Source organism: Miniopterus natalensis, chromosome 15, assembly GCF_054644295.1.
Source record: "Miniopterus natalensis isolate mMinNat1 chromosome 15, mMinNat1.hap1, whole genome shotgun sequence".
NCBI classification, from domain to species: Eukaryota; Metazoa; Chordata; class Mammalia; order Chiroptera; family Miniopteridae; genus Miniopterus; species Miniopterus natalensis.
In genome coordinates this window covers 2,002,641-2,030,072 of record NC_142095.1, presented here as the reverse complement: position 1 = coordinate 2,030,072, position 27,432 = coordinate 2,002,641, and the positions used below count along the sequence as shown (strand labels likewise).

The 27,432-nt window shown below is 60.3% G+C and overlaps 1 protein-coding gene across 1 annotated transcript in view; it reads right to left on the bottom strand.

Annotated features, from left to right (window-relative positions):
* ITPR1 (inositol 1,4,5-trisphosphate receptor type 1) overlaps positions 1-27,432 on the bottom strand; it is a 180,086-nt gene that overhangs the window by 9,883 nt on the left and 142,771 nt on the right. Inside the window, exons 44-57 of the mRNA XM_087824685.1 lie at positions 25,355-25,555; positions 23,810-23,920; positions 22,025-22,120; positions 20,132-20,278; positions 19,048-19,152; positions 15,907-16,099; positions 13,494-13,616; positions 10,928-11,103; positions 9,036-9,200; positions 8,497-8,692; positions 8,262-8,354; positions 7,076-7,218; positions 6,514-6,679; positions 5,179-5,339 (exon numbers count right to left, since the gene is read on the bottom strand). Of these exons, the coding sequence (XP_087680811.1) occupies positions 5,179-5,339; positions 6,514-6,679; positions 7,076-7,218; positions 8,262-8,354; positions 8,497-8,692; positions 9,036-9,200; positions 10,928-11,103; positions 13,494-13,616; positions 15,907-16,099; positions 19,048-19,152; positions 20,132-20,278; positions 22,025-22,120; positions 23,810-23,920; positions 25,355-25,555 (2,076 nt within the window). The remainder of the gene's footprint in view (positions 1-5,178; positions 5,340-6,513; positions 6,680-7,075; positions 7,219-8,261; positions 8,355-8,496; positions 8,693-9,035; positions 9,201-10,927; positions 11,104-13,493; positions 13,617-15,906; positions 16,100-19,047; positions 19,153-20,131; positions 20,279-22,024; positions 22,121-23,809; positions 23,921-25,354; positions 25,556-27,432) is intronic.

Sequence of the window (27,432 nt, the reverse complement as noted above, 5' to 3'; positions counted from 1 at the left end):
ATGATCACAGCAAAGAGCAAAACCCAACCTGGCCCCTACTGCTCTGGGTGAGAAACCGTGATGACGATCACTGACCACGCTCAGTGGCTCTGCCGTTGCCATTTACAGTCTCTCTCATGCGTTTTAAAGAAAGCCAAACTGCAGAAACAGACTATGGACACGGTGAAAAGATCAGAGGTTGGGGGAGGGGGGGGGATGAGGCCGGGCACAGAGGGCACAGAGGGCACCCAGGCCACGTGGAGGGACTGTTCCACTTGAGGCTGCAATGCTGATCCATGTTATTATGATCCCAAGTGAACCCAGGGGTAAACTGTGGTCTTCAGCTAGTAACAGTGTATCCAGCTGATGAGAGATCCATGTTGCCTCATCAATTGTAACAAATACAGCGCAGTAACAAAATGTTAATAATAGGGAAACGGGGGGGGGGGGGGGGGGCGGGGAGTATGGGAACTCCACACTTTCTGCTCAGTGTGTGTGGAAACCTAAAACTGCTGTAAAATAGTCTAGCAATTAAAGAAAAAAAGGCCAACCCCTGTTCCTTCTGTCTCCAAGTCCCACATGATGTCCCCACAGCTGGCAGGTGCATTTCTACAGGATACGTGAGGACAGTGTCAGGAGGAGAGACAACGGCCTGGAGTCAGGAGCTGAGGATTCAAGTCTTGCCGCCCATCAGGTTCCCCGGCCGGTGAGCGAGTGGATGAGACATCAACCAGCCTAGGTCTCTGCGTCCTTCGGGATCAAAGGCTGAGATGAGAAGGTCCCCGAACCCAGAAGTATGCAGAGCTGGCCTGGAGTCAGCCTGCAGCCGGCACCGAGCCCCATGTGGCCGGCTCCTGCCTTCCCTTGGGTACAGCTCTAGGCCACGCTTTCTCCAGCGCGGCCACTCCCAGGTCTAGTGTCCGGGTGGCTCTTTGTGAGCTCAGAGTGACATTCCTCTGACAGGCCGAGTTATATAATCTCCAGCTGCGCTTGGGAGGGCGGCCTGTCCTCCCTAGACCCAGTTCTTGGACGATACAGTGCCGCAGTGACGCCCGTGCCAGCAGGGAGGGCCGCACCCAGCTCTGACGAAATCCTGGGAGAAGCCAGCTGCAGAACCACAGCTGAAGTCATTTGGGGCCTCAGGTGGCAGGTTCCTGGCCTCCCAGGGCCGTGAGAAGGCAGCATTTACCACTCAGCCACGTGGCTGGGTCCTGGGCACCTGGGCCACCAGAGGCAGGAGCAGGAGGTCACGGAGGAGAGGAAGGTGGGGCCGGTGGCCTTAGCCAGACGCGGGCAGGCCCGGGCCGCTGGAGATCCCTGATCAAGACCAGTCAGACCAGTCGGGCCCGGCAGGTGTGGCTCAGCGGTTGAGTGTCAACCTAGGATCCAGGTGATCAGGGTTCGATTCCCGGTCAGGGCACATGCCCGGGTTGCAGGCTCAATCCCCAGTCGGGGGCGTGCAGGAGGCAGCCGATCAATGACTCTCATCATTGATGTTTCTCTCTCTCTCTCTCCCTTCCTCTCTCTGAAATCAATAAAGATATATTAAAAAAAAAAAAAAGGACCAGTCGGCCCAGCCTGCCCTCTCGCAGCTGGCTCAGGACCATAGTGAGGCAACTTTCCCTGCGCCGTCTCTTAGCTAAGAAACCTACCAGAACGTTCCCAGAGCCTGTGTGTGGCATTTCAGCCACTGTCACTGGGTTTCCCCTATGCTTTTCCTGATCCCAGGAGTTTTAAACTTTGATCTTACTCCCTTCCTAGAATAATGGGCTTCCTGTTGGTTGATTTAAGTCTCCTTAAGCTTCCAAAGCTCTTCGCTGTTGTTTCAGGGAGGTCCTCGGCGGTCACCTTTGCACACACGTGCACACACGCACACCACCTGCCTCCCTGCTGAAGTGCTCTGCGCACAGGGCCGGTCAAATGGTATTTACTGTCCACGGGCTTGCATGTGGGCTCCTTCCGGGCAGACTGTGGCTCTGCTCCATTCGCTGTGACCAGCTGGGCCCGGTCATTCTCCACGAAGGTCAGAGTGGGGATGGTTCACAGGGGGGAGCAGGGAGGCGAGGGCAGCCGGGGGCCACGCAGGAGGGTGCCCGTGAGGTGTGCAGCAGAGGGTGACTTCATGCCCACAGGGCAGCATGTGCAGGGGGCTGGGCGGGGGACTCGGGCTTGGCAACCTCTCTGTGCAGCTGCCACGGACACGGACCCAGCGCAGTGCTCAGGGCGGGGCGAGAGCGGCCTGCCAGCGGGGAGGTTCGTCCAGCAATGCTGACACTCTGTTTCCAGCCACCGGGGCACTGTGCCCAGTCCCTCCCCGCTCTTCCTGGCACCCGTGCTCTTGAACTCTGCCCCGGTGTCGGCCACCGTCAGAGGGCATTCTGGGAGTCCTGTCGGAGGGCAGCGCGGGCGGTGTCCTCACCCACGGCGAAGGGCTTTCGGGGCCCTGGGGACATCGTGACCACGGCAGACACCCAGGGACGGCAGGAGAGCCGAGAAAAGCCCTACCAACGTGGACGCCTCTCCTTCCCGGGACGCAGCAAGGTGTCCCCACCAGAATCCAGAGTAACGCCCCACCCACCACCGCACATCTGCCCAGAGCAGACGGTTCCCGCGTCTCCACATCACCGCATCACAGCCAGGCCCCGCCTGCCGGGTGCAGAATGAAGCAGACGGGTGACAGGTGACAGAGGAGAGGTGAGGGAGAGCCAGGTGCGTGCCCTGCTGACTCTCCCCTGCGCTATGAAGTCCTGTCTGCCAGGGCCTCCCAGTGTCCCATGTCCTTGAACTGCGACCCCATGGTGGCTGTGCGAATGTTCACTCTACTCAAGCCGCCTCCGCCCCTCCCGCCTGCACATGCCCAGGGCCTTGCCTTGATCTATGACCCGCAGGAGCTCTGGGTCTCGTGTGGGTCCCGAGACACTCCTCTGGCCCTCACTGGTGTCCCTCAGGCGGAAAGCTTGTCCTCACTTTGGAAAGTGCTGCCTGCAGACCTGACAGTGCCAGGCTCTCGCTGGGGTCAGGGAAGGTGCAGGGCCCAGCTGGCTCCCCTGTAAACAGAGTTCATGACCCAGGCCGGCTCCCCCGGTAAACAGAGGTCGTGGCACATAGGTTTTTGGTCCCCATGCTGACCTCTGCCCTTGCTAACACAGGGCTTCCTGACTGTGCTTCCATCTCATCAAACACAGATAAGGGCGGTGGGGCCCCGCCCTGATGTCACAGCCCCTCACAGGCGCTGAAGCAGTGTTTAATCTGCTAATGGAGTTTATTTGCCTGGGGAGTTTACCCGGGAGGTGTTTTCAGGCAAAAAGGCGTTTTGGACGTGAACTGACAAGGGCTCTCAGCAAAGTACTTTCCAGGCGTGTGGGCTCCTGAACCCCCCCATGGGAAAGCAAGCACCCCACCATCTCGAGAGCACCCGAGTTGCCGCCGGGACCACGTGATCTGGGAAACTGCTGCTTTGCTTTCAGATTCCTGGACAACTGGTTTCTGAAGACAGCGAGTGAACTACTGTAACATGGAACAAACTGGAAAATCTGGACTGGAATCTGCGCGCGCGCGCGCGCGCGTGTGTGTGTGTGTGTGTGTGTGGAGGGGGAGAGAGGAAGGGAGGGAGGGTCTACTGTAGCTGTGAGAAAGTCAGCAGCAGGCTTAGAGGGTGATGGATGGAGCTCTGGTGCTAATCATCAGGGCGTTACACCCATTCCGATGAGTCACCTGGGTGTGGACGCCCAAGTCTGGCTGTGGTTCTAGTGAACTGTCTTTCCCCTTTAACTTGCACACCCCACTTTCCCCTGAAGTGGCCACCAAGGACCTGTCACCCCCGTGCCAAGCTCGGGTGAGGGCAGTGGATGGATCGGATTCCAGAGCCGGCATCCCCAGGTGTCTCAGACCCTCCTGTGCTCGAGCCGGGCTCTCCTTCCCTGAACTAGGCCATTTCCACAGCTGCAGCACTCAGGGTGGGGGATGCACCCCACTGAACCCACAAACCCGAAGGGCTCCCGTCTTGCTGATGTTTGTGCCAGCCGGGCAGCATCGCCGAGGGAATCCTCCCCACGCTTCTCCCGCCCCTGGAGGCACCTCACCTCTTCTGAAGGTGGACACCTCCGCACCATGGGGGGGTGGGGGAGCCACAGCAGTCGGGACAACCAGGTGGGCCACACCACACGCGGTGTAGGGACAGCTCGGTGGGCTCGGCCTCTAGGCCTGGGTTTCATTGAAGCTCAGCTCCAGCATCTCCCAGGAGTGACCCTGGGGGAGCTTCTCAGCCTGCCCGGGCTGTGGGGTCCCATCTGTTAGATGGTAACAGTGCTCTGACGGGGATGAAGGGGGGTCACGGCCGCCCGGCGTCTAGGTCAGTGCATAGTAATTAAACACCACCTACGATCAGAGTTACTCCCCAGACCCCCCACCCCCCCAGGCAGCGCCTCTTCCAGGACACTTGCCATCCGGGGGGCAGGTTCTCCCGTCAGCTCACTGACCAGGGTGGTTGTCGGTTAACCTGCCACCTGGAGAGGAGCCGCCACAGCACCCAAGACATCAGGCAACATCCCATCTGGTCACCCAAAACACCCAAGCAAGTCACTCAAAACACCTCCGAACTAAAGGACGTATATGCATACGCCTAACCCGTGGACACGAACAACAGCGTGGAGAAGGCCTGGGGGGCGGGGGCAGGGTGGACGGAGGCAATGGGGGAAAGATGGGGGGGCATCTGTAATACTCGCAACAATAAGGGTTTTAAAAAAAATTCATCACATTATTTAGAAACAACAACAATAAAAACCACAGCACAGGGTCCCCAGGAAGGCCAGGCAGGGTCCAAACGAGAAAACCAATCAGCTGAACTAGGCCAGGCAATTGTTTTCTAAAGACTCCGCCCTGAGACCAGGTCTTATTTAGGGCAAAAAAACAAAATACAGACAGACAGAAACAAAACACCCATGATCAGGAAGAGGGGCTGAGCGCAGAGGTGGAAGTGGGGCTAAAACCCCAGCCCTAGTGACTTGGCCACGCGCTCCTCTCTCTGAGCCTGTTTCCTCCTTTAAAATGGGGATGTATCGCCTGCCTGCTGCTTCCGAAGGTCACTGGGGATGACACACAAAGGCCCAGGGTCCACTGCCTCGTCCACGACGGGGGCTCAGCTGACGGCCGAGGTTCCCCGCCTTCCGCGGACCTGCCCTGCGCCCGGGCCCTGCTCACCTTGATCATTTCTGCCACGTAGCTCTCGGGCCCCGTGTACTCCGTGGAGTCCTTGACCTTGACCAGCACGATGAAACACAGGTAGTGCCACATGTTGTGCTCTTCCTTGATGTGCTCCTCAAAGGTGACCGTCTTGTTGTCGAATTTGTCTCTTTCCAAGCCTGGAAAGAGCCAGAGGGGGGCCCAGGTGAGCAGCCCTGGGCGGAACCCTCGCCGCAGACCCGGCGCAGAGGGCTGTCTCCGCGCCCGCCTTCAGAGTGGGCGCCGGGGCCCTGCACCTCACGGCGGAGCACCGGCCCAGGCGGGCCACGGAGCCGGAGTTCTCGCGGCCGGGGAGGAACATGAGTATGTGAGGGGAGGGGGCAGAATAAATGCTGCGATGCTGACCCGGAAGGAGAAGTACCAGTGTGAGCCCCCCGCTTTTCATACAGGTAAAGAAACGGATACAGAGATGTGTGCGGATGCATACGTGTGTGTGTGTGCATACATGTATATTCACACACACACACACACACACACACTCATATAAGCTGGAAGGAATGAGCACACCGACTCCCCAGATCTTGGCTTCTAAAGGCCATTCTCTACCAAAAAGAACCAGGGTTCCTTGGTTCTCCCGTCTGACAGCAGGCTGGGTCCGGGAAGGCCCAGGCAAGCTGCAGCCTGGATTATCTCGTGGTGTTAAAAAAAACAAAAACACACTAAGGAAGCCCATTAAGAATGACGGTGACATGACAAACACAGCACCAGCTCACAGGGACTCTCAGTGGGCAAATCCGTGGCCATTTAAACATCAAGATAAATGACTAAGAAATTATAATCCGCTAAACGGAATGAAAACCTATGAACCCACCCTGTCACAAATACAAACATGCAAATATACATACGTAGGGAGACGAGAAAGCTATACTTTAAAATAAAAAGCCAAGAAACGCACGAGAGTAATAAAATAAGAAACCGCCCTTCGGCAGCCTCCTAACAGCCTTCGGACAGGGATCAGCAGTGGGCTTCAGAGAGCAAGCGCAGGGATGTTTACTTTGAGGAACAAAGTAGTTACATTGTTTCAACATTGTATCCAAGCACCTCCCCACACAATGGCTCCTCCTTGCAGAGAAGAAGTAACTTCATGGTGGGGTAGAAGCCTCGTTACCCCCAGCCAAGGGAGCAGAGCTACCGTGACCAGGGACGGGTGCACCGGCCTCCTGGGCCCCGTGGCGACGCCGAGGGACGCTCGGGCACCCGGTCACAGCGAGACCCCGAGACGCACTCATTTCAGGTCCTGCGGGATCCCACATCTGCTCCCCGGAGCCCCGCTCCGGCCGCAACCGCGCTCACCGCAGATGAAGCACGTGGTCTTGAGGATCTCCTCCTTCTTCTGCTTCTCGCTCCTCAGGTCGGCGAAGGTGTCGATGATCACCCCAAAGATGAGGTTCAGCACGATGATGATGACCATGAAGAAGAACAGGAGGTCGTAGATGACTCTGGCGGCGAACAGGGGCTCCTGGGGGAGGCGGCCCGGTCAGCTGCCCCACCCTGGTCCGCCGGAGGGACTCGCACACCCACGCAGACACCCCGTTCTGACTCCTGGGGAGCCCCCCGAGCCCCCACACCACCCATCGGCCTTTCCTGGTAAAACCCGAACAGGGTGTCGCTCGTTAAAGGCCCCGCCACGCACTGCGCCTCACTCCTGCGTTTCAACTGAGCCCTCCGAGTGCCGTGGGACCCGTGGGGCCAGGGCCTGCCTGGGAGCTCGGGGTCGTGGGCGCGCGTCCGGGTGGGCAGACCCAGCCCGAGGAACTGGTCACTCGCGTGTGACTGGGGGACCAGTCCCCCCGGGCGGCTCCTGTCGGCGCCCCAGCCCGCCCACCGCCCAGTGTCCTCCCCGGGACGCAGCCACCTCTTTGGACGGCTTCCTGAGCACGTCGCCCACGCCGCCCCCGCTCCGCAGCCCGTGGCTCAGCACGGTGACGATGCACATCAGCAGGGTCTCGCAGGTGTGCTCCTGGTCCTGCTCTGTCTCCTCGGCGGCGGGGAGCAGCTCTGCGGGCACAGACGGGAGCAGGAGGAATACAGTGAAGCCCCCGCGCGGCGCAGACCCCTTCCGAGAAGCTGAGGTCATCTGGTCAGCTCTGCGTGCGTCACGACCTCCGCTCGTTTCTCCAGCGGGTCAGAACTGCCCGCCCACCGTCGCGTCTGAAACGCCCCTTCTTTCACGTTTCAGACTCCAGGCCCAGCTCTTGGCAGGCGTTTGACCCGAGAAGCCGCAAATACTGAGCGGCAGCCTCTTCCCTCAGCTGAGGGTAAGGCCACGGGACCCGGGCTCCTCACCGCGGGTGCCGAAGGGGCGAAACCCAGCAGGTCCTCCGGCTGAACCGCTTCATGCTGGAGGCCGCCCGTTCTCACTGGTTTGGGAGGAAGGCCCAGGCCCGGCTGCCTCTGCTCTTCTCCAGCTACAGTGAGGACGTCTTGCTAATCTCATCACATCCCTCCCTTCAACAATGTCCAGTCATCCTTCCGATGAAATTTAACCTCCTTAGTCTGACATGTAAGACCCTTCGTGATCTGGCCCTTTGTCAGCCTCTCCGGCTTCATTTCTTGCTGTTCTCCTTCCTCGTAGCTGGTATCTCCCTAAACCTGCCGGAGTCGACCCCCCAGCCTTCAGAGAGGCTGGTCCCTCCGACCGAACGCCTGCCCCTCCGCCTCCGCCTGAGAGTCTCCCCTCCTTGGTGATACGCGTACTGCACTGCCAGGCTGGGCGCCTACCTTCCGTATCCCATCCTCACGCTCAGCGTTTAGCAGCCCTCAGGGGATCCCAGGCTGCCCGCCTGCCTCCCCCACTATGTCGCTGTATCTTAGATTACAACCCGGTCCCTGGCAGACGGCGGGCGCTCAGGAGGTACTGGCCAATTCAACGAAGCTGGTCTGTCTTCCCGTGGAGCCTCCTGTCTCCCTCTGCTCCCCTAGCCTGTCCCCTCTGCCACTGGCCTTGCTTCTGGTTTCACCTGATGCCCACATGATGGGCACCACCTACGCCCGTGGAGGGGCCCGGCACCCACGGGGGGCCTCAGGCAGTGAGGTCCTACCTTCCTCGGGTTCAGGAGAGGAGCAGTTCTCTCCGGTGCCCACCCTGCACACGCCCGAGTACAGCAACTCGCTGGCCAAGCTCTCGCCGGCTTCTGGGAGAGAGAAGGACATTCTGTGACACACAGTCTCACGGCAGGTGGCTCCCCGGCTCCCGCACACGCATCCACAGCGGGGGCGCAATTCACAGTCCCGCCGGGTGATCTGGGTGGGAGAGGAGCCAGAGACGCCAGCCACCTGGGAGGGCGGTGTCGTTGGGCAGCCGGTCCACCTCCAGGATGAAGTCGTCTTTGAAGAACAGGTAGCCCACGATGGAGAAGAGGTAGACCAGGATGAGCGCCAGCACCGCCGTCAGGATGATGGAGCGCCCGTTGCGGGTCACGCTCTTGATGACGTTGAGCAGGGTCTCCTCGCGGTACACCAAGTCGAAGAGCTTCACACACAGGAAAGGGAGGCGATGGGACGGCGTTAGACGCCCCTGCGCTAGATGCGCACCGAAGCCCAGAGCGAGCACCTGCCTCACGGGGAGCTCGCGCTTCTGGAAGCTCAGGGGCGTCCCGCGCTCACTCGCCCGCTTCACCCGCGCCCCGCTTCACGGGGGAAGACGAGACGGGGGGGGAAATAAACGGGGGGTGGTGGGGGACGAGCGCTGCGGGCGGGGCGGTTGCCTCGCTAGACCCGCTCAGCGGTCGCCGCCGAAAGCAGGGTCTGCGACGAGGGGGACACGGGACACGCTCCCGGCTTTCCACGTGTGACACCGCGCAGTGGGCACTCACCAGCAGGCTGTAGAAGAACTCGTGGACGAAGAGCCCCATGGCGCAGATCAGCAGGTACAGCAGGTGGTAGAGGAACTCGACGTCCAGGACCATGGCGCGGTAGCCCCGGGTGAAGGTGCCGCAGTTGCCCACGAAGCTCATCAGAAAGATGATCTTATTGCAGACCTGGGAGCAACCACAGGGTCGGCCACATGAGCGCGGGCGTGGTCACGCGGACGCAGGTCAGCGGCTGCGTCCAACCCGAAGCTTCCTTTGCACCGAGGGCCCAGCAAACCCACCCAGAGCCGCCCTGCGGACCCACGTCACCCGCGGCTGCTTTTCAGGCACATCCCGGGGGACGCACCCAACGGCCTCAGGGCCACGGGAGCCAAGTGGCGCTCGTATGTGACAAAACAAACGCACACTGAAATCATGCTCAAAACGAGACGTGAGTCATTTCCGACATCCTCACGGTCGGTCGGACACGGGCGCCACCCGACCCACCGGCCCCGCGAGCGGCAGATGGAAGCGTTTCCCGAATGTTACGTCCGGGGCAGGGCGGGGCGCGTGTAACAAGCAGCCGGCAGCTCCTGTCCCCGCTGCTCCCACTTCCACAGGGAAAGTGGGAGTTTTCTTGGGGAAAGAAAAGCAGGGCGAGTTTTCTTTCCTGCCTCCTCGGGGGACGCAGCCCTGTCCCTGCGGCCGGGGGAGGGGCGGCTCCATCCTGGCTGGTCCGAGTATTACCCCTGCCACCCCCGGCAGTAACGACTGGCCCAGGGACAGGCACAGGGCCGAATGGAGCCGGTGACCCTCCTGGGGTCCGTCCTGGGACTGCAGCAAGGGACAGTTGTGCTCCTTCCGCGACCTTGAACCTGAGCGGCCGTGAGCTCGGAGCGGCCGCACCCTGGAGCCCCCAGCGCCAGCCCCTGGGCCCTGCCACTCCTGCCCCCTCGGTCGGCGGCAACACCCAAAGCCAGGCTTTCGAGCCTCGGCCTCCTGAACCAGTATTTTCTCCGCTGCTTACACGGTGGATTGGGTTCTGACACCTGCTCTGAAGGCTGACCTACTGTGTGACAGTCCCGCCTTGGGTGGAAACCACCCAGAAGCCTGCCTCTAGCAGCTGACAGACACACCTGGCTCGGGGAGGCTGGGGGGAAAGCTTTCAGGTCCCGCCCGCAGACGGGTGAACGCCCGGCCCGCCCGCGGGTGCGTCTAGTACCCTGACCTTCACCGGTGCGGGAGCCGCCGCAGCCGAGGCTGTCGCCCATCCGACGAACTGTGTTGATTCGGTTTCAGCAAAGAGAAGGCCACGGTCTGGCTGACCTCCCGGGACCCCGACGCGCCAGGCTCCTGCCACCTCCCTCCCACCCGCGCCCCAGCGTTCTCTGCTTCTCCCGGCAGCTCTGTCCTGGCCGCGGGCCCCATCTGTCCCCACTTCCTAGTGCTCCTGGTCTGACACCTGCCTCTCAGCCCCGTGTCTCTGGAGGGCGCCCCAAGGACCCCGCTCCGAGCACCCATCCCAGCTCCGCAGCGCCCGGGCCCTCCGCTCCCATCCCCCGCCCCGCGCTCCCGCTCAGCTGCGGCCTCAGGACCGGACGCTCTGTTCATATTTGATCCCTGGATTTATTGGCGAGAATCTGTGACCAGCACACCTGTGACCGGCTGGGCAAAGCTAAGTTAGATCTCAGCTGCTCTGCCCTCCCTGCTGAACGCCTGAGGATCGCTCCCTAAGGCAGAGCTCGGCTGTGCCAACGGGCCGTGCGAGGGGTCTGCCTCGGCCCCGCGGTTTTAACAGTGGACCCAAACGATACTTTTCTGCGCCAAAACCACAGGCCAAGGGTCGGGGGCCGGTGAGGAAGGTGTCCCCAGTCCCACATCAACAGGGAAGCGGCTCTGAAGGTGTCTGCACTCACGTTGAAGGCTCCCAGGAGAAAGAGCGTGGGCTGCAGCCCCACGGAGAAGATCAGCCGCAGGATCGTGGAGGCGATCAGGGCGCGGACGCCGTGGGGCTTGGGGAGCGCGATGACGATGGCCAGCGAGACGAGCATTGCCGTCCACAGCAGCCCTGACCAGTGCGGCTCCAGCGTCCCTGCAAGGACAGGGCGAGTGTCACGGGCCAGCGCCTCCCACAGGCGACCGGGCACGGCTCGGCCGGGTTTCCTTCCATCGCCTCTCTGCCCGGACGTGGCCCGTCACACCCACGTTTTCACCTCTAAACCTTCACGTGTTCCTTCTACCTGCGACAGTCTCTCTCTTTCCTGGCCAGCTGAGGTCTTAGCTGTCACCTCCTCTGCGAAGCTTCCCCCCCGTCCCCTCATGTGCCCGGCGCCCCTTTTTCTCTCGGTTCTCCGTGTCCCCTGGTTATCCACGCAGGACACTGTTTTTTTTAGTGCTCGCCTGGCACCCAACAGACAGGCACCCATCACTTGCTTGTTCAAGAAATAAAACCCAGGCTGTGCCACGCTTCGCTCTCGGGGAAGGCGAGGGGAACCCTAAACGTCTGACCTCTGTGGAGTGTGGGGGGGAAGGTGCAGCCCCCCCGGGCCGGGCTCCTCAGGGAAGGGCGGCAGTGCCCTCCGCGCCAGCACCTCCCTCATCGGACTCTCCTTGCGGGCAGAGAGCTGACACCAGCTTCTGTCGCCTCCTGCTACCGCAAGTTCTATTTGGAGTGTCCCACGAGACGGCCTGTTATATAACACGAGCCGACGTGGCTAAAAATACAGTTCTGTAAAACGTTCATTAAAAACACCCGTTTCAAATGCTGTCGCATTTCGCGTCTCCTTCGGGTATAAACAAGCGCCCGGGGATTAAGGCCGCTTACATAAAGGATGTCTCCCTCCCCATCGCCCGGGGAGAGCCACCCCACGGTGTCCCCCCCACCCCCCGAGACTCACTTTCGCCCTGAAAACTGCTCCCCAGCCCCAGCCGCTCCCCCTTCCCCGCCCGACAAACTTCCAGGGGAAGCTGATTAGAAATGGGCACCAAGAGGCAGGGGCGCTTCGGGAATCGGGAGGACCGGAGGCTGAGGGTCACCTGAGCAGGGAACACCGGCCAGGTGTCCTGGACGCCTTCGGGCTGGTGGTCACGTCTGGCCCTCTCCACCCCTCCCCGCGGTCGGTGCCACTTTCTCCAGTTTAGGCCAGAGGACACTGAGTCTTGGGTTACAGATCTCACCTCAGGGGATACAGCCCCTGAAGTCCACGGCCCTTCACCACCATTTAAGGGGAAAAAACAGAAGCAAAACCCCTCCCGTTTTAAGTGTGCAATTAGGGGGATGTGGGCACTTTAGACACAGAACCACCTTGGCGCTGGCTCCTGGTTTTTGTCAGCCACTGAGTCTCGGCAGCCAGGGCACCTGATTCCAGACACGGCACCGAAAGCAAAGTCCCCGGGACTGTGTTTACACAGTGCTTTCTGGGGGGAAAATAATCCCTCGAATGGAGCTTTCAATGTAACTTAAGGCCGACAGAAAAGTCAGCTCCTCAAGAGGGAAAGCTGCAGACAGCATCAGGGGACACGCAGCCACTCGCAAGTCGGCCTCGCCGACGGCGGCCAACACAGGCTTTACTGCGTGTCCACCCTGCGCCCTCAGGCCGAGGCTCGGCCTGGAGCCTCCCGCACCGTGAGCGTCTTACTCTGGGCCCTCTGTCCCACACGTTTTGCACAGGTGGCTCCTGGCGGTTTTCACGTGTGCATGTGAGCTGATCTGCCGGGAAGCTCTGATGAGAGACTGAGCTGAGGACTCGGTTTCCCCGTCTCCAGAGGCGGCCGTGGGCGTCGGAAAGCGGACCATGGACCATACCCGAGGCGGCACTTCCTCCAGAACCCACAGCCCGTGTCCCTCCTGCACTGCTCACCTGTCCTCAGCAAAACGTGGACAGTGGGCACACAGGTGGCCGGAGGAGGGGTGGGGTAGGGGGAGAGGTCCAGGAAGGTCACACCACGTGCGACTGTATGAGTAACGGGCAAGTAGCTCTGAAGACCGATCGTCCAAGGATGCAGCCTGGGGTCATTCAAGCCCCGATTCCCCCCATAAAAAAATTCCAGAGATTTCTTACGAATTCCTTGGTCTGAAATCAACTCCAGAAGCACAGTGTGGGGAAAAAAATCTACTGGGCTGAGCATTAAATTATGTATATTCTTGGCTCTGCACCCCACGAGCTGTGTGACTCTGGCTAAGTGTCTCACCTTCTCTGAGACAGTTTCCCAACTTACACAGGGAGGAGACTCACTAAGATTCCTTACAGAGTTCACCGTGTGCAGCTTCTTTCTTTCTCAGCAATTAATATGAACAGAAAATGTATTATTTTAAGTTCGATTTACAGCTAAACCTGTGGGGAAAGGGACAACCTCGTCTTGTATGAAATGGGTCCCTGGGATCTTGTGGGCTGCAAGGACACTTCCAGGGGTCACAGCCAAGGTGCAGGTCCCGGCCTCCCTGCCGCTTATCATCGATCCCTTGAACGTGAAGACAGGTACCTCCGCGGGCGCCTCTGAAGGGGTAGAAGAAGGCGACAAGCAGGTTCATGAGCACGGCCAGGTTGAAGGAGATGCTGCTCCAGAAGGACATGTTGCGGGCACACCAGTACAGCACGGGCTGGGCTGGAAGAGAGGAGCACGTGAGGGTGAGGGTGAGGGTGAGGGTGAGGGTGAGGGTGAGGGTGAGGGTGAGGGTGAGGGCGGGCGGCCAGCAGGGCCCAGCCCTCCCACCCCTGCTCAGCCCGACAGGGCACCCTTGTTCCCAGTTCCCACCAAAACAGTGAAAACAATCATGTGTTTTGAAGGTGACTCACAGGCTCATAGGACCTCGGATTGGCTGATTTCTGCTGGGAGCACTTACTGGAACAGAGGATGTATTTGGGGACAAGGGAGAGGGGAAGGGGAGGGAAGCTGGAGCATGGAGAACCCTGCATGTCCCGGTCAACACCCTCGGCTATGGAATCGGGGGGTATCCAGAGTTCACACTGAGTCCTTAGTTCCCCCAGGGCTCTGGGACCAGCTGAGATGCCCAGAGTGACCCAAGAGTTCAATGACCCTTTGAGAAGTGTGGGGCACGGGTGGGGGACAGTCGGCACTCAGAGTTGGCCCAGCTGGCCCCAGACAGGAACCGTTGCCATTTCTACAAACCTCCCCTCCTCAAAATGTGGAAACTCCAGAGGAGAGAAGAGATGGATGGCAGGAGTGGCAAAGGGTTGGTCATCACTGAAGCAGAGTGGTGGCTGCATGGGGTTTACAATCTCCTTTCCACACTGGCCCATGTGTGAAAAGCTCACGAGAAGAAGCGAAAAGAGAAAAAGAAAGGAAATGGCCAAGCTCGGACATGGTCTGTGTGAGCCAGCACTGTCTTTGGAGGGAGGGCTCCACCGCAAATGAGACGCCACCACTGGCGTCTAGTAACTGGCCTTCCTCTACGGCAGAAAAGCCGAAAACCTTAAATCGTAGTGTTACTTTCACTATGAACAAACATTCGATCCTTCAAATCCGCTGGGCATCCATCCAGGTGCAAGGAGACACTTGGAGACCAGCGTGGGTGGGACTGTCTTCTATCTCCTGTGGCACGTGGGACCATGTCCTCACCTATCAGACCCGCCCCCTACGTCCCTTCCCCACGTACCCTGCCTGGCACCCTGGCCTAGTGCTGGTTCCCTGAACAGCCTCTTCCTCAGTCATTTCCTCTGAGGAAGCCAACCGCCATGTCGTGAGGATGCTCAAGTAGCCCCGTGGAGGCCCACGTGCCACCAGCCATGTGAGGGAGCAAAGAAGTGGGTCCTCACGAAAAGGTAGAGAAAGCGCCTCTGAGACCAACTACAGGAGAGGGAGGCTACTCGGGGAAAACGAATCTCATCTCAGTCACTCTTCTAATGAGCACATTTCTCCCTCTGCGCAACATGCAAATCATGTTTAACTCCGTTACTCTCTTCTCTTCCCAGCAGACAGCTTTGAAGCCAATTAAAATCTTTCCGTTGACAACTCTGGCTGCATTTAAGCTTCACTGAAACGAAAGCTGTTTTTGAAACAAAGACTCAGTAAGGCGTTAGCTACATGGGCTACCCATCTTGGAATGACAAGGCCAGTCTGCAATCAATAATCAATCAATATCAATCAATCAGGTGGTCTTCACCTCCCTCTGCAGGGGAGGGTCTGAAAGCAGTTAAGTCACCTGTCTGGGGCCACACAGCCAGTGGGTGGCAGGTGGAGAATGGAAATCAGACCCCACCTCAGGGCTGAGGCTCCTGCTACGTCAGGGTGAAGACTGCACCTCAGAGAGAAGGTGATGAGAGAGGGGAACAAACACCCTTCTGCCAGTTCACCAGCCTCTTGGCGAGCCCACAATACACATAATTTGATAACAATTCTGAGAGAGCGGACCCTCCCCTGATAAGGGTGAAACCAGTTTCAATGGCTCCTGCGCAGGTCTGGTCCCTCGGATTCAGGGTCATCTCCTAAAGCCGGACTCATGAGACAGCCGGCAAGGACAGAAGCCGGTGACGGCGCTGCCCGCAGAGCGACACTGGCGTCTAAAACCCAAGCTGCCCTGCGAGCGGGAAGAGCAGCGTCCTCCGGGCAGGTGTGCTGGCCCACGGCAGGCAGGGCACTGTCCCGGGAGCTGGAGGCCCGGTTCCAGCCAGGTACCAACGGCCTCCCGAAAGCGCCCCGTGGAGCCCTCCTGTCAGCTCGGCGCAACGCCGCAGGCGGGGAGCCCGCTCGAGGTGCGGCCCTCAGGCCACCGCCTGCTCACCAGCACAAATGGGGCGGTGGGCCTGCTTGGCGCCCGGAGGTGGGAAGCGTCACGAACCACAGCGGCTCTGCTCCCGCGTGGAGACGCACGCTGCCCAGGCCTAGGAGCCCCCACGCTCCCTCCCGGGAGCTCGTGCGGGCACTGCGCACCCACCTCGGAGCTTCTTCTGCCAGTTCATCTCGTTGAAGAGGTCCTCGGAGCGCAGGAAGAAGTCGTTGATCTTGCTTCCCTGCTCGTCCCGCTCTGTGGTGTAGTAGATGCGCAGCTTGGACTCCTTGGTCAGGAACTCGCATATGCTGGGCACGGGGAAGACGATCTGCTCCATGGTCCGGTCCAGCCTGACAATCTAGGGTGAGAGCGGATGAGCGTCAGCAGTCGCCTTCAGGAACCTTCCCGGAGGACCCCGGCCACGGAGTGTCGCACGGATCTTTCCCCGGCGTCGCTGGCCGTGTGACCTCCAGACGGGGTTCTGTCTCGCGGACTCACATCCACCAGCCTGGGAGAGTCTGTGCAAGTACTTCTCTGACCTCAGGCCACATTTTACTAACTTATCGGAGCAACTTAAACGGTCTTTGTGCACACAGCCAGATGCGGCCCAGGCAGGGACTGTCCACGAGAACGTCCTGCAATGGTGGCCTTGTTCCGTGTCGGCATGCCTGCCCCATCCACAAGCAGGGCCACGAGTCCCCGCGGCCACCGAGCACCAGCACACGTGGCTAGTGCAACTGCAGGACTGAGCAGTTTTACTGCACCTGGATGTGAGCAGCCACACCTGGCCAGTGACTATCATGAACGGCCCGGCCTGGCCCGTGGTGCCCACCCCACCTATCGTCCTCAGGTAGCAAATGTGGAGTATTTCCCTAGAGAGGAACTTGAAAGAGCAATCTCGGTTTCTTGGGTTGCAGTGACGCCCTACCTCTTGTCACAGCATCTGAAATGTATGAGGCAGGAACTGGTGGGCCTGGTTAGCGCTGGGGTGGCCTGGTTAATGCTGGGGCGGCCCGGTTAGCGCTGCGGCGGCCTGGTTAGCGCTGCGGCGGCCTGGTTAGCGCTGCGGCGGCCTGGTTAATGCTGGGGCGGCCTGGTTAGCGCTGCGGCGGCCTGGTTAGCGCTGCGGCGGCCTGGTTAGCGCTGCGGCGGCCTGGTTAATGCTGGGGCGGCCTGGTTAGCGCTGCGGCGGCCTGGTTAATGCTGGGGCGGCCTGGTTAAAGCTGGGGCAGCACTCGCTGTGCCTCTGACTCGCTTTGCTCGGCCTCAGGGTGGACACCTCGAGCCTAGACTGGCTCAACCCCAGAGAGGAGGTAGTATGGTCGGGACTGTTCAAACTCTAAGACCGTGTGTTGAGTCACAGTCCTGGGGGGACAGATTTCACAAGGGACCCGAGGTGCGGTACGATAGGGGTGTGGCCTAGCTACTGATCCTCTCCAGAGCCTGGACGCGTCAGGTGACTCCCGGGCCACACCCTCTACAGGAAGGCCTGGTTCTCTCGCTCCCTAATGTGGCCGGGTCACATTGATGGTCCCGTTGTCATGGGAAACGTTTGAGGTCAGGCAGGTTCCCTGGCTCCGCAGGTTCTGGGAGACATGGTCCTCCGACCACTGGTTCCCAAATCCGGGTGGAGATCAGGTTCCAGAAGCTTCGCTATCACACTGCTTGGTCTCTAAGCTGACCTCACTGAACTGGAGTTGTAGTGTGGGGTTGGTGGCTAGAGCCTGCCCTTGAGCCAGCTCCCCAGGTGATGCTGGAGTCACAGGGCTCAGGGACCAAGTCTGCAGCCTCCTGCTGCAGTTTGGTGGGTGCTGGACTCGCCCCTCTTCACACCAAAAGACTATGGTCTCAGAGGTGCATCTGGGCTCAGGAGGTGATGGTGGAGGAGACAGGAGGCCACCCGGCAGGAATTGAGTCCTAGTCTCCAGGGCTCCCCGGCCCCAGGGCCTGCGGGGAAAACCCCCGTGGTGTGTCTCTGGCTGTGCAGAGATTATACCCTTGGGAAACAGAGAGATGGGTGGCTGGCCAAAGGCAGGACTGGAGAGCTAGGGACACCAGGCCCAGCCATTTCCCTTTAGCATTTAAGACCTAGCCACACCTCTTTTCTGGCAGTCTTACAATGGGGAGCCAGGAGAACACATCCCAGTCCTTTGCCCACCCCTCATGGCTGGGCCACCCTGTCCACACCTCTTACCCTGACCCAGCCTCGGTGTCTGCCCAGTGGGCCCAGGCTCTCAGGGACTTGGTCCCGCTCTCCCCTGGCACATGACCCTGCAAACACTTCCAGCCTGCACTGTGAGGGCTCAGAGGGCAGAGCTGGCCCTCCTGGTGAGCTCCTAGTCACTAACAATAAGTTAAGGGCATTGCTCGCATCACTGTCACGGTCACTGAGTGAGCCACATGATGCATTTTCTTAGGACAAAGACTTGAGATATGGGTAAGAATATATTCTTAAAAGTCTGCATCCTGAATATTTTATGTGGCTCAAAGGAGCCATCAGCCCTTCAACATCTGCTCCAACGGTGACACGGAATTAGCGCAATCCCTCCTCAGCTGTCTCCCCTCACTGCCTGGAGCTCGACGAGTCTGCTCTCCCAGCTCTGAGACTAAAGTGCACGGAGGTCCTGGGGTTGGCAGGGCCTGGTTACAGTTCCAGCCCTGACCATGGGGACCTGACAGGCGACGCGACCTCTCTGCGGAGTGGAGATGAGCCCATCTGGCTCCGGGAGCATGGGGCGGTCCGTTGAGTGTGCCTGTCTAACGCAGGTGTGGTCATCACTCCTCTGTGCAAAACCATCCAGAGATCCCCACTGTTCTCGGGGTACAGTCCACACCTCCTGGGGATGCTGACAGGACTTCGGGAGCTGGACTCCTGTCCTTCCCTCTGACCGGTGGCCCCCTCCCTCCGGCTCACTGAGCTCCAGTCCTCACCCTCGCCTAGCATGTCCCAGTGGGCACTGCCCTGGCCACCACGCCCCGTCCAAAACCCTCTTTCTTCTGGTCTCTGCCTGTGTCAGCCTCATTTCCCTTAGGGTCTGGGCTGGGGTGTTATTTCTTCGGAAGGAGCCTCCCGACTGCAGTGTACAGGGGTCCCCTCTGCTGGACCTGCTTATAATACCTCCTGCTCGTCCCCTGGCCTGGCTGGAACTTGCAGTGACTGCCACACCCTCCTGTGGGTCTGCTCAGTGTGTCCCCCCCCCAGGACCCCAGCAGGGATCAGGACGCCTAGGCCCTAAGCCAGGCCTTCAGCCCTGAGTGTGGGGCCCGGCGCTCAGCGGGGGCTGGGACCCCTGGCCCCTGCTTTACCTCGATCTGGGCCGTGTGCTTGGCGTAGAACTCCAGCGCTTCGTCTCCATCCACCTGGCCCCCCGGCTTCAGCATGCTCTGCAGCTCCTTGTTGTGCCGAGCCAGCTGGAACACAGGACAGAGGACGGGCGATGTCCTCATGCGATGGGACACACGCTCCCTCCCAACTTTGGGTGTGAAGAGTGCACTGTGACCGGGACGGCTGTGGGGCGGAGGCCAGCCGCCTCCTCCAAGGTGTGCTCTGCTCGGCGGCTATTTTGGGAGCTGGCAGAACAGCACGGAAAGCGTGTGCCCACGCGAGGCCCCGCTTCCCAGGCCTCTTCATCCAGGCAGCGGGGAGATGGGGATTCTGCACAGCCCTGGGGCCTCCCCCAGGTTCAGACGCCCCCTCGGTGGCTTCAGCCACAGATGGAGGCGCTAAGGGCAGGAGACCGCGTTTCTGCTGCCGGCCTGCAGTGCGAGGGCCTGGCCACCTCCGGCCCTACGCCGTCACCTTTATATCTAATTCCTGCACCTACGGGGGGGAAGGGGACAGGAAACACAGGCCCTTGGCACAGCCACAGGCTGCCACACACACCTGCAGAGAAGGCACCGGCCCTTCTAGAAAGAGGGGGTGTCTCCAAAGCTCAGCCGCTCGGGAAGAGTATTAGGAAACAGGGCGCTCGGGTGCCAGGGTGTGAGGGTTTCCACATCCCCAAAAGGCAAAGAGAAGACCTAGGGCCAGGCTTGTGCCCAGAGGTTCCCGGATGCAACCGGCAAGGCAGCCGAGGCTGGTTTTGTCAGATGGGCCAGAGGCTCATCAACATCGATAAAAAGCCTGCGACGCCTCTCAACTGCCTCCAGGCACCATCATCAACCGCTTCCATGCCCCTGTCCAGTGTCCGTTCTCAGAATCGGGGGTTTCTGGCGACGTGGCCCCAGCACGTGGGCAAACGGGAGGGTCCTGGGGCTCAGCACAAGGCCCAGGCTGCCCTTAGCGCCCGGGGCCCCGTCACGGACACGCGCAGCCGGGTTAGAGCGGAGAGAAGCCGTCGGGAGGGACACGGGCGGGACCGGCAGGGACGGCGGGCGTGCCCGGGCCTACCTGGTGCGCCAGGATGTAGATGTTGTGGCCCACGTTCCGGGGCGAGGCGCCGTCCTCGCCGCCCTCGCCGCCCTCCTCGTCCTCGCCGTCCTCGCCGCCCTCGCCCTCCGCCTCCCCCTGCATGTAGGCCTTCTTGATCACCTCCACCTGCGGGACAGGGCGGACGGCGGGCGCGGACCCGAGTCAGGTAGCCCGCGGGGCGCGGCCCCGGCCCCTTCCTGCTCGGGCTCAGCACCACCCACCCGCCCCACCGACTGGGCAAGGCGGGCGCCTGCTCTGCGGGGCCAGGAGACGCCCGGGGCTGGCGCACGCCCTCGACTAGAAGGGGACCACAGCTGCCAAAGTGACTCCGAACGAGAAAATGGGACACAAACGGGGCCAGAAGGCAGGCGTCTCCCACCTCCACACTCCCTCGGGTGGCTCTGCACCCCCACCTGCGCCGTCTCAGAAAGGACGAACGGGGCGGCCAATGTCCGCCAAGCGAGCCTGTCACTCCCGAAGCCGCCATTCAGAGTAAGGACCCGCCCTCACCCCCTACACTGTCCCGAAAACGGACCATTTTCTTTGATGACTCAGAAGGCCTGGAGCCTCCTGCATGGACACAGGACATTAAACGTTTCTCAGGGTCCACAGCCAAGCCCGTGGACACACCTCTGCCGACACCCGCTCAGTGGACGCCAAACTGAACAAACGAGCTGCACAGGACGTGGAGGCCAGATGCATACACACATGTGCACACATCCACATACACACACACATGCACACACGTGTACACATGTGTTCTGGATATCAGAGCTCCCCTGTGATGTAGGGTCTCAGAACTGGGTTTGTTCCCGAAAGCCTGTGACTCTCCCCCAGCCGGGAACGGGGCCATTTACCCACAAGGGGGCGACCCAGGTGCCCACGGCACCCACAGCCCCGGGCTGTGAAGTCTCCCCCCAGATGGGGGTTTGCTCTAGAGTCACAGGAGCTGGAATGGGATCTCTTTGAAGTCACTGGTCCCTGCTCGAGAGTGACAAGCCCTAGCCTGGCCCCGCCCCCCGCAGTTACATAAGCTGTTATGTAAGCCCAAGGACATCCCTTCGGGTGACCCCGAGATCAATGAGCCCCCAGAGCGGGGCTCGCTGGGAGCCTGATTTAAAGGAGGGCACGAAGGGACTTCGGCCTCGCCCCGAGGGCACTCCAGGGCACGGCGGCAGGAGGGGCTCAGTGCCCTTGTTCAGTCTGTCGGTTACACTTTATCTGTGTGGGAAAAGTCCAAACGGAGTCTCGTCCTCAGCTCGCGACACCGTCTGAGAGCTACAGGTGTCACCGGCGGCAGCGCCAGCTCCTGCCCCGAGTCGCAGCCCACCGTGGACATTACCCCTTGGAAATAATGAGGCTTGTGTTTTCTTTTAAAAAACACACAAAATACTAGCACCCCAAGAACACCTTTCTGTTCCCCGGACCACTGGCAGCAAGAAGAGCGCCTCGGGCTCTGAGCTCAGGGCCGAGACAGGACAGGGAGGGTGGCAGCCGAGGAGGAAGGGGAACAGGAGCGGCGCCCGCTGGTAAGGGCGGCCGGTGTCCTGGGCACGGTCCCGTCCAGTCCCCAGAACAGCCGGCCCACTAGGTGACACTACCCTGTCCCCCGTCGGGATGGGGGAAGCGCGGCCCTGAGGGCCGAGGGCCCACCTGAGGGAGCCCAGCACCGGCAGAGGCCCCGGACCAGCCTGCAGTCTCCCGAGGGTGGGGCAGGGCGCTCTCGCCACCCCGAGGGGAGGGCCCGAATCCCCTCCCCGGCGGCGCTTTGCCTCCACCAGCGGAGGCCTGAACCCGCTCTCTTCCTACTCCTGGCCCGGGCACCCCGCGGAGGCTCCGGAGGCCCCCCGCTGCCACGGCCGGGCCACTCACCAGCTCCTTGGGCCGCATGTTGTAGAGGATGCGCTCGGCGTTCTCGCTGTCGTGCCTGCTCTCCATGATGGCCAGCAGCAGCTTCGAGGCGTTGTTCTAGAGGGAAAACAGGCGGGAGGGCGTGGAGAGGGCCAGCCAGGGGCCCAGCACGTGAAAGGCACCTGGGCCGGATGGACGGACGAGGGGCTCTCCCCCCCTCCCCCCCGAACACACCCGCAGAGCCCGCCTGGGTCAGGGGCCCGCATTTGTTAGCAGGCGCAAGTCCAGCGGGAAGTGGACATTTACACGTGGGGCTGCAGGGCCCGCACGGCAACCGTGGCCAGGGAGGGCCCGCCGTCGGGCCCCCCACGCCTCGGGGCAGGTGTGGTTACAAACGGCTCTCGGTCAGCCTTGCGGGCCAGAGAAGGTGGGCACTGCGGGTAATTCCCCGTCTTCCAACGGTGCCATCTGCTCTCTGACCCCAGTGTAATGGGGGCGGCCGACGGAAGGGTGGCTTTCCACAGGGCAGGAATTTCTATATAACCCACAGGTTTCTGGATTGAAAAGCCCCCGAAATACCAACCGGAGCCCAGGAAGCCCTCGGTTTAGCTCAGGCTCCCCCCGTCTACACTCTGGCAGATGGTGGGCAGGCAATGAGCCTGCCCGATGCTCAAGGCGAGTCCACAACACAGGCTGTCTGAGGAGTTAACAGCAAAGAAATAAAAATCCCCCTAATCCATACGCCCTAATCAGCGATTCATCTGGACTCTCAGTTCTGAATTCTAAAGGAAAAATAAAAATAACTGTGCCACTGCCACAGGCATCTGCGTGAACGCCTCCCTTCTTCCCGGTGACACCTGGCGCAGCGAGCGCAGGTCAGCGATCAGGCTCGCGGCCGAGGACGGGTGGGCGACAGAGCATGGAGCCCAACACACTCCAACACAGTGACAGTGAGGCCCACACACCCCAAAATCTCTTTCACAGCCAGGACGGCTCGAAAGCCCAGTTCTCGGGACCAAGTGTCTGAATCTCGGGGAATCCCTAGCCCCCTAAGGAGGAGCGGGGGATTGTCTGCATGCACTTAGGAGCTCAAGCTCAGGAATGGTGTGTCAGCTTCTCAAATATCCCAGAGGCCAGCCTGCAAACCGGAGCTTCAGCACCTGGAAGTCGCCACGTCCGGTCCCCGAAACTCTCTCGGTGTAATGCGAGTCAGTGTGCCCGTGGCCCCCACGCCCCGTCTGTGGCCCAGAACTTGGATACGATTCAGAAGGACATGTCGGCCTGGGGGGCACAGGACTGGCCAGGGTCACTTTCCTGACGTTAAACCAATGTGATGAGCCACCTCCTGCTAAATCAGCAACAGAGCAGAGACGGGGGCTTCCTGCGGCGAGACAGCGGGTGGTCACACAGGGAGCGCACTGCCCCTCAGCGGCCCGCCTCCCGCGCCGGGGGTGGGTCAGGAGCCACGATGGGTGTGTCCCCACGGCGCCTTGGCCTGTGGCCTTCGGAATCGCGGGTCTGGTTCTGGGGCCGAGTCCGTGTCCCAGTAACGAACGAGTGAGAGTCGAGCGCTCGTTCCCGGGACCGGAGCGGCACGTGCGCTCCCCTCGCGAGGCCCTTACTGGGAAGCGAGAGACTGAGTTCTGCATCTGAGCCAGAACTCACTGCGTGGGTAGTTCACTTGGTTTAAAAGAACTGCCTTTTATGTTTTTCGTTTCCCAACACTGACCGTGCCACACACGGAGGCATGACCCGAGGGCGACAGTTTCCAAACGCTACCGGCTTTTGCTTTCAACTCCCACTTGCCTTCAGCTCCAGCACGAGGTCCATTCTCTTCTTCCCCAGGGGGTTGATGTCGTTCAGGATCAGGGCCGTGATGATGTCAATGCCGTTGGACTCGTGGGTGGCGATGCAGTTCTGTGGAAACACACACACGCACAGGCTGGTCACCAACCAGCCCCCCAGGCCGGCAGCCTGAGCTGCTGTTGCGACACACGGCTCGCCACTCCCAGCGATCTCTCGGGGAAGCTGCAAATTTTCCGTGAGAAAGTGGTAAAAATAAAAGGCAGATGGAAATCTCTGGTTTCAGAATGAACAGTAAACAGTAGGAAAGTCCCCGTACGCTGGAACCGATATGCGGGTCACGTGTGATCCAAACAGTGCCGGGCCGGCTTCTGTGCTGAAGGGAAAGGTTGGTGTGGGGCTGCTCTGGGTCCTGCGCCCCACGCTCCCCGGCTCCCTGTTCGAGGGCTGTTCCCTTCTCTCTACACCGCTCGGTCTTTAAACTCTACTTTTACTTAAGGCTGATGCTTGGGAAGCAAGTTTGCATTTCATTCGCAGAGATAAAAATCAGTATCTTCCCCCCTCCCAGGTACGATCCCCGTTGGCAGCAGACTCCAGGCCGCAGGTCCCTTCGACAGACCGGCCAGACAGAAAAGCCACCTGAGGTGGCCGGGACACTCACTCAGATGTCAGAGAGCCTCTGCCCACAGCTGCTGAAACTCTTGGTTCCTTTTTATTGTCGCTAGGACCACACCCTCCGCCTTCTCAGGGAACCGGGGGAGGAAAGTGGATCTAACCAAATCCTAGCCTCACAGTCAACGACGACCAGGTTTTTAGACACAGTGAGGGCTCCCTCTTCTGAGCCCCTTCTCCTCTGGGCGAAGGTCCCCCAGGTAGCCCGGCGCATCCGCCTCCCTGGCCACTGGGTTTAAAACCGGCCGTTGAAGCCTTGGCCGCACCCCAGCACCCCCGCCCGCCGGGGTAGAGCTGTAATTGAGTTAAAAATCCTCCTCACCCCAGCACCAGTGCAGAAAGTCACAAACTCTACACGACGCCACAGAGGCGATGGCTCCACTCGGGGCGTACAGGTAGGTTCCAGTCCAAAAATACACTTCTGGAGAGGCCAACGTCCAAACTAGCGGGTCTCTCTCTCCTCTGAGTGTCTGGGGGGTGAAAATCTGAGCCACACACTTTCTCACGTGACGTTCAAGCTTTCCCTCCAGCTGGGTGGGAACCTCCTGCCCCTGAGGGGCGCCTCTTAGGGTCTTTCATAGCATTTAAAATAGAGCCCAGACTTCTGGTCTTAATTTACTCCAACTTTAATACCTGCCAGCAGCCAAATTAGAGTTGAACATTCAAACCAAACTGAGCTGAGCCGGGCGAGGACGACCCCAACACCTGCATCCAGGTGAAGCCCTGAGCGCGAAGCTCAGAGCACCGCCCTGACCACTGGGAAAAAGGCTCCAGTTCGGCCGCCTCCCTAGGCCGCCGGGCAGGCGCCGCGTGACTCCCGAGCGAGTCCCCGGCCACAGCGCTGCCTCCGGCCCCCTCCCCGGACAGATGGAGTACCTGGTTCTCGTGGCAGGGCCCCTGGCAGTACTCGGTGAGGCTCTCCAGGGTCTGGTTGATGAGGGCCACGTTCTTCTCGTTGATGTAGAGCCCCAGCAGCCCCAGGCCGCCCGTGGTGCTGCCGCAGATGCAGTCCAGGAACTGCAGCGTCTCACACACCAGGTTGTAGTTGGTCTTGTTGTTTTGGCAACGGAGGAAGTTCTGTGATGGCGCAGTCGGTCCCCAGGCGGGGGCGCGGGGCAGAGGAGAGAGGGAAAGGTCACTCGCCCGCTGTTTTGGGGTGCCCTGGGTTGAGGAGCGGCTGTGCTTCGGGGAGCACAGGCGGGCGAGCCCCGGGGTGGTCAGCCGTGGATGTGCTCTGTGGCAATGCCATCAGCACTGGCCGGTTCCCCAGGGTGATTCTATACGGGACGCAGCGGAGGAGGGCTCGTCCCTGACAACCCGCTTCAGACTCCTGCGCCTTTCCCAGGTCCCGTCCTTCTCTGTCCCACCCCAGCTCGCCCGCCCTCCCGCCAGGCGTTAAGCTCACGGGCACCTGGCATTTTACAGAAAGGGCGATGCTGTGATCTGGATGCCGAGTGCCCACGGCCTAGCTCTACAAGCCGGGCGAGGCTGGCCTCAGGCCAGGCCGTGGCGGGAACCCAGCGGTCCGTGTGGCCATGCCCGCTGTTAAAGGGGGAGGGGCATGGTGCGGGTGTGCAGGCGCCCGAGCACGTGCCCTGCAGGTAACCTAGTAGCGCCAACGAGACGCGAGCAGGGGCTTCCTCAACACGACAGAGCCACCTTCAACCACCTGCTAAGGCAGAGTCTGTTCTGATGAAGAGGTTTTGTGACGGACTCCATTCACCTCTTCTAAGGGAGAAGCAAAACTTAACCACACGTATTCTTTTGCGCACAGCTATAAAAGTTTCGTGTGTTTACTGTAGGAAATTGGTGCTACAAAAAGATAAAACTAAAAGATAAAATGAAGGTAACCTCTGACCTGGTGACCTACAGTCACTAGGGCTCTGTAACAGCGAAGAACTGGAAACAACCTAAATGCCAGTCAAGTGGGGAGTAGTTACAATGTATCAACACCACCTAATGATAAGTTAGAAACACCAACGGGGTCCCCGTGGGCCAGAATGGGACGATCTCTGGGCTAGGCCGTTAAGTTAAAACCAGAGGGCAAAGATGACCGTGTAGCCAGCGCTCCCGCCAAACACGCACGGAGGACTGGAGAGCACCGTCCAGACCAAGGACAGAGTTCTCTGGGCGGAGGGGGAGGAACGGGGAGAGGAACGTTTTTTCTAACTAAACACTTACTTTCATTTGCACCTTTATAACTAGAACATATTCATGCATTCCTTGTATAATTAAAACGTTGGTAAATGCACACACGAAAAGCTGGCAGCCAAGTTTAATGCTTGACTCATCAACAAACTCCCCACCTCCCCCAAGCCCCGTGAACCTCAGCTCCCCAACCGCTCCAAAAACTGAGCCACCATCAGATCTGGTGGGAGGTGGGGGAGGACACAGCCGGTCCCTAGAGGAGCTGTCCAGGCACCTGCCCAGGTTCACCCCCGTCCCTTCTGGGCGGACGGGGCTGTTTTCCGAAAGCCAGCAGTGCACGGGGCTCAGCCGAGGCCTGGCACTGCGCCACGCTTCTTCCCCGCAGGTCTGTGCCCGTCAGCAGAAAGCAGTGGCGCTGCAGGGTCCACCGCGGCCCTTCCTAAGAGCGTTTGCCGGTGGGGACGCCTTGAGGGAGACCTCGAGCTCTGCCATCAGACTGCCTGGGTCCAGGCCCTGCTCTGCAGGCCTGGCCGTGTCCCCTGCACCTCAGGACGCCCTCTTCTACGAGACGAGTGTCACAGCAGAGGCGACACTCAGAACCCACACCTCGAGGTGCCCCTTGGCCGCTGTTACCATTCTAACAACAGGAAAAAAGGGAACCAAGGATTGCTAGAATAACCGCTTCCACAAGTACTTTTGTGCAAAAATACCTCTTTGTGTAAAATTCCAGAAGGCCACTCATCCATCCGCCCAAAAACTAGTTAAACTTTCTAAGCAGCAGACTTGGAAAGCCTGCTGTGTTACCC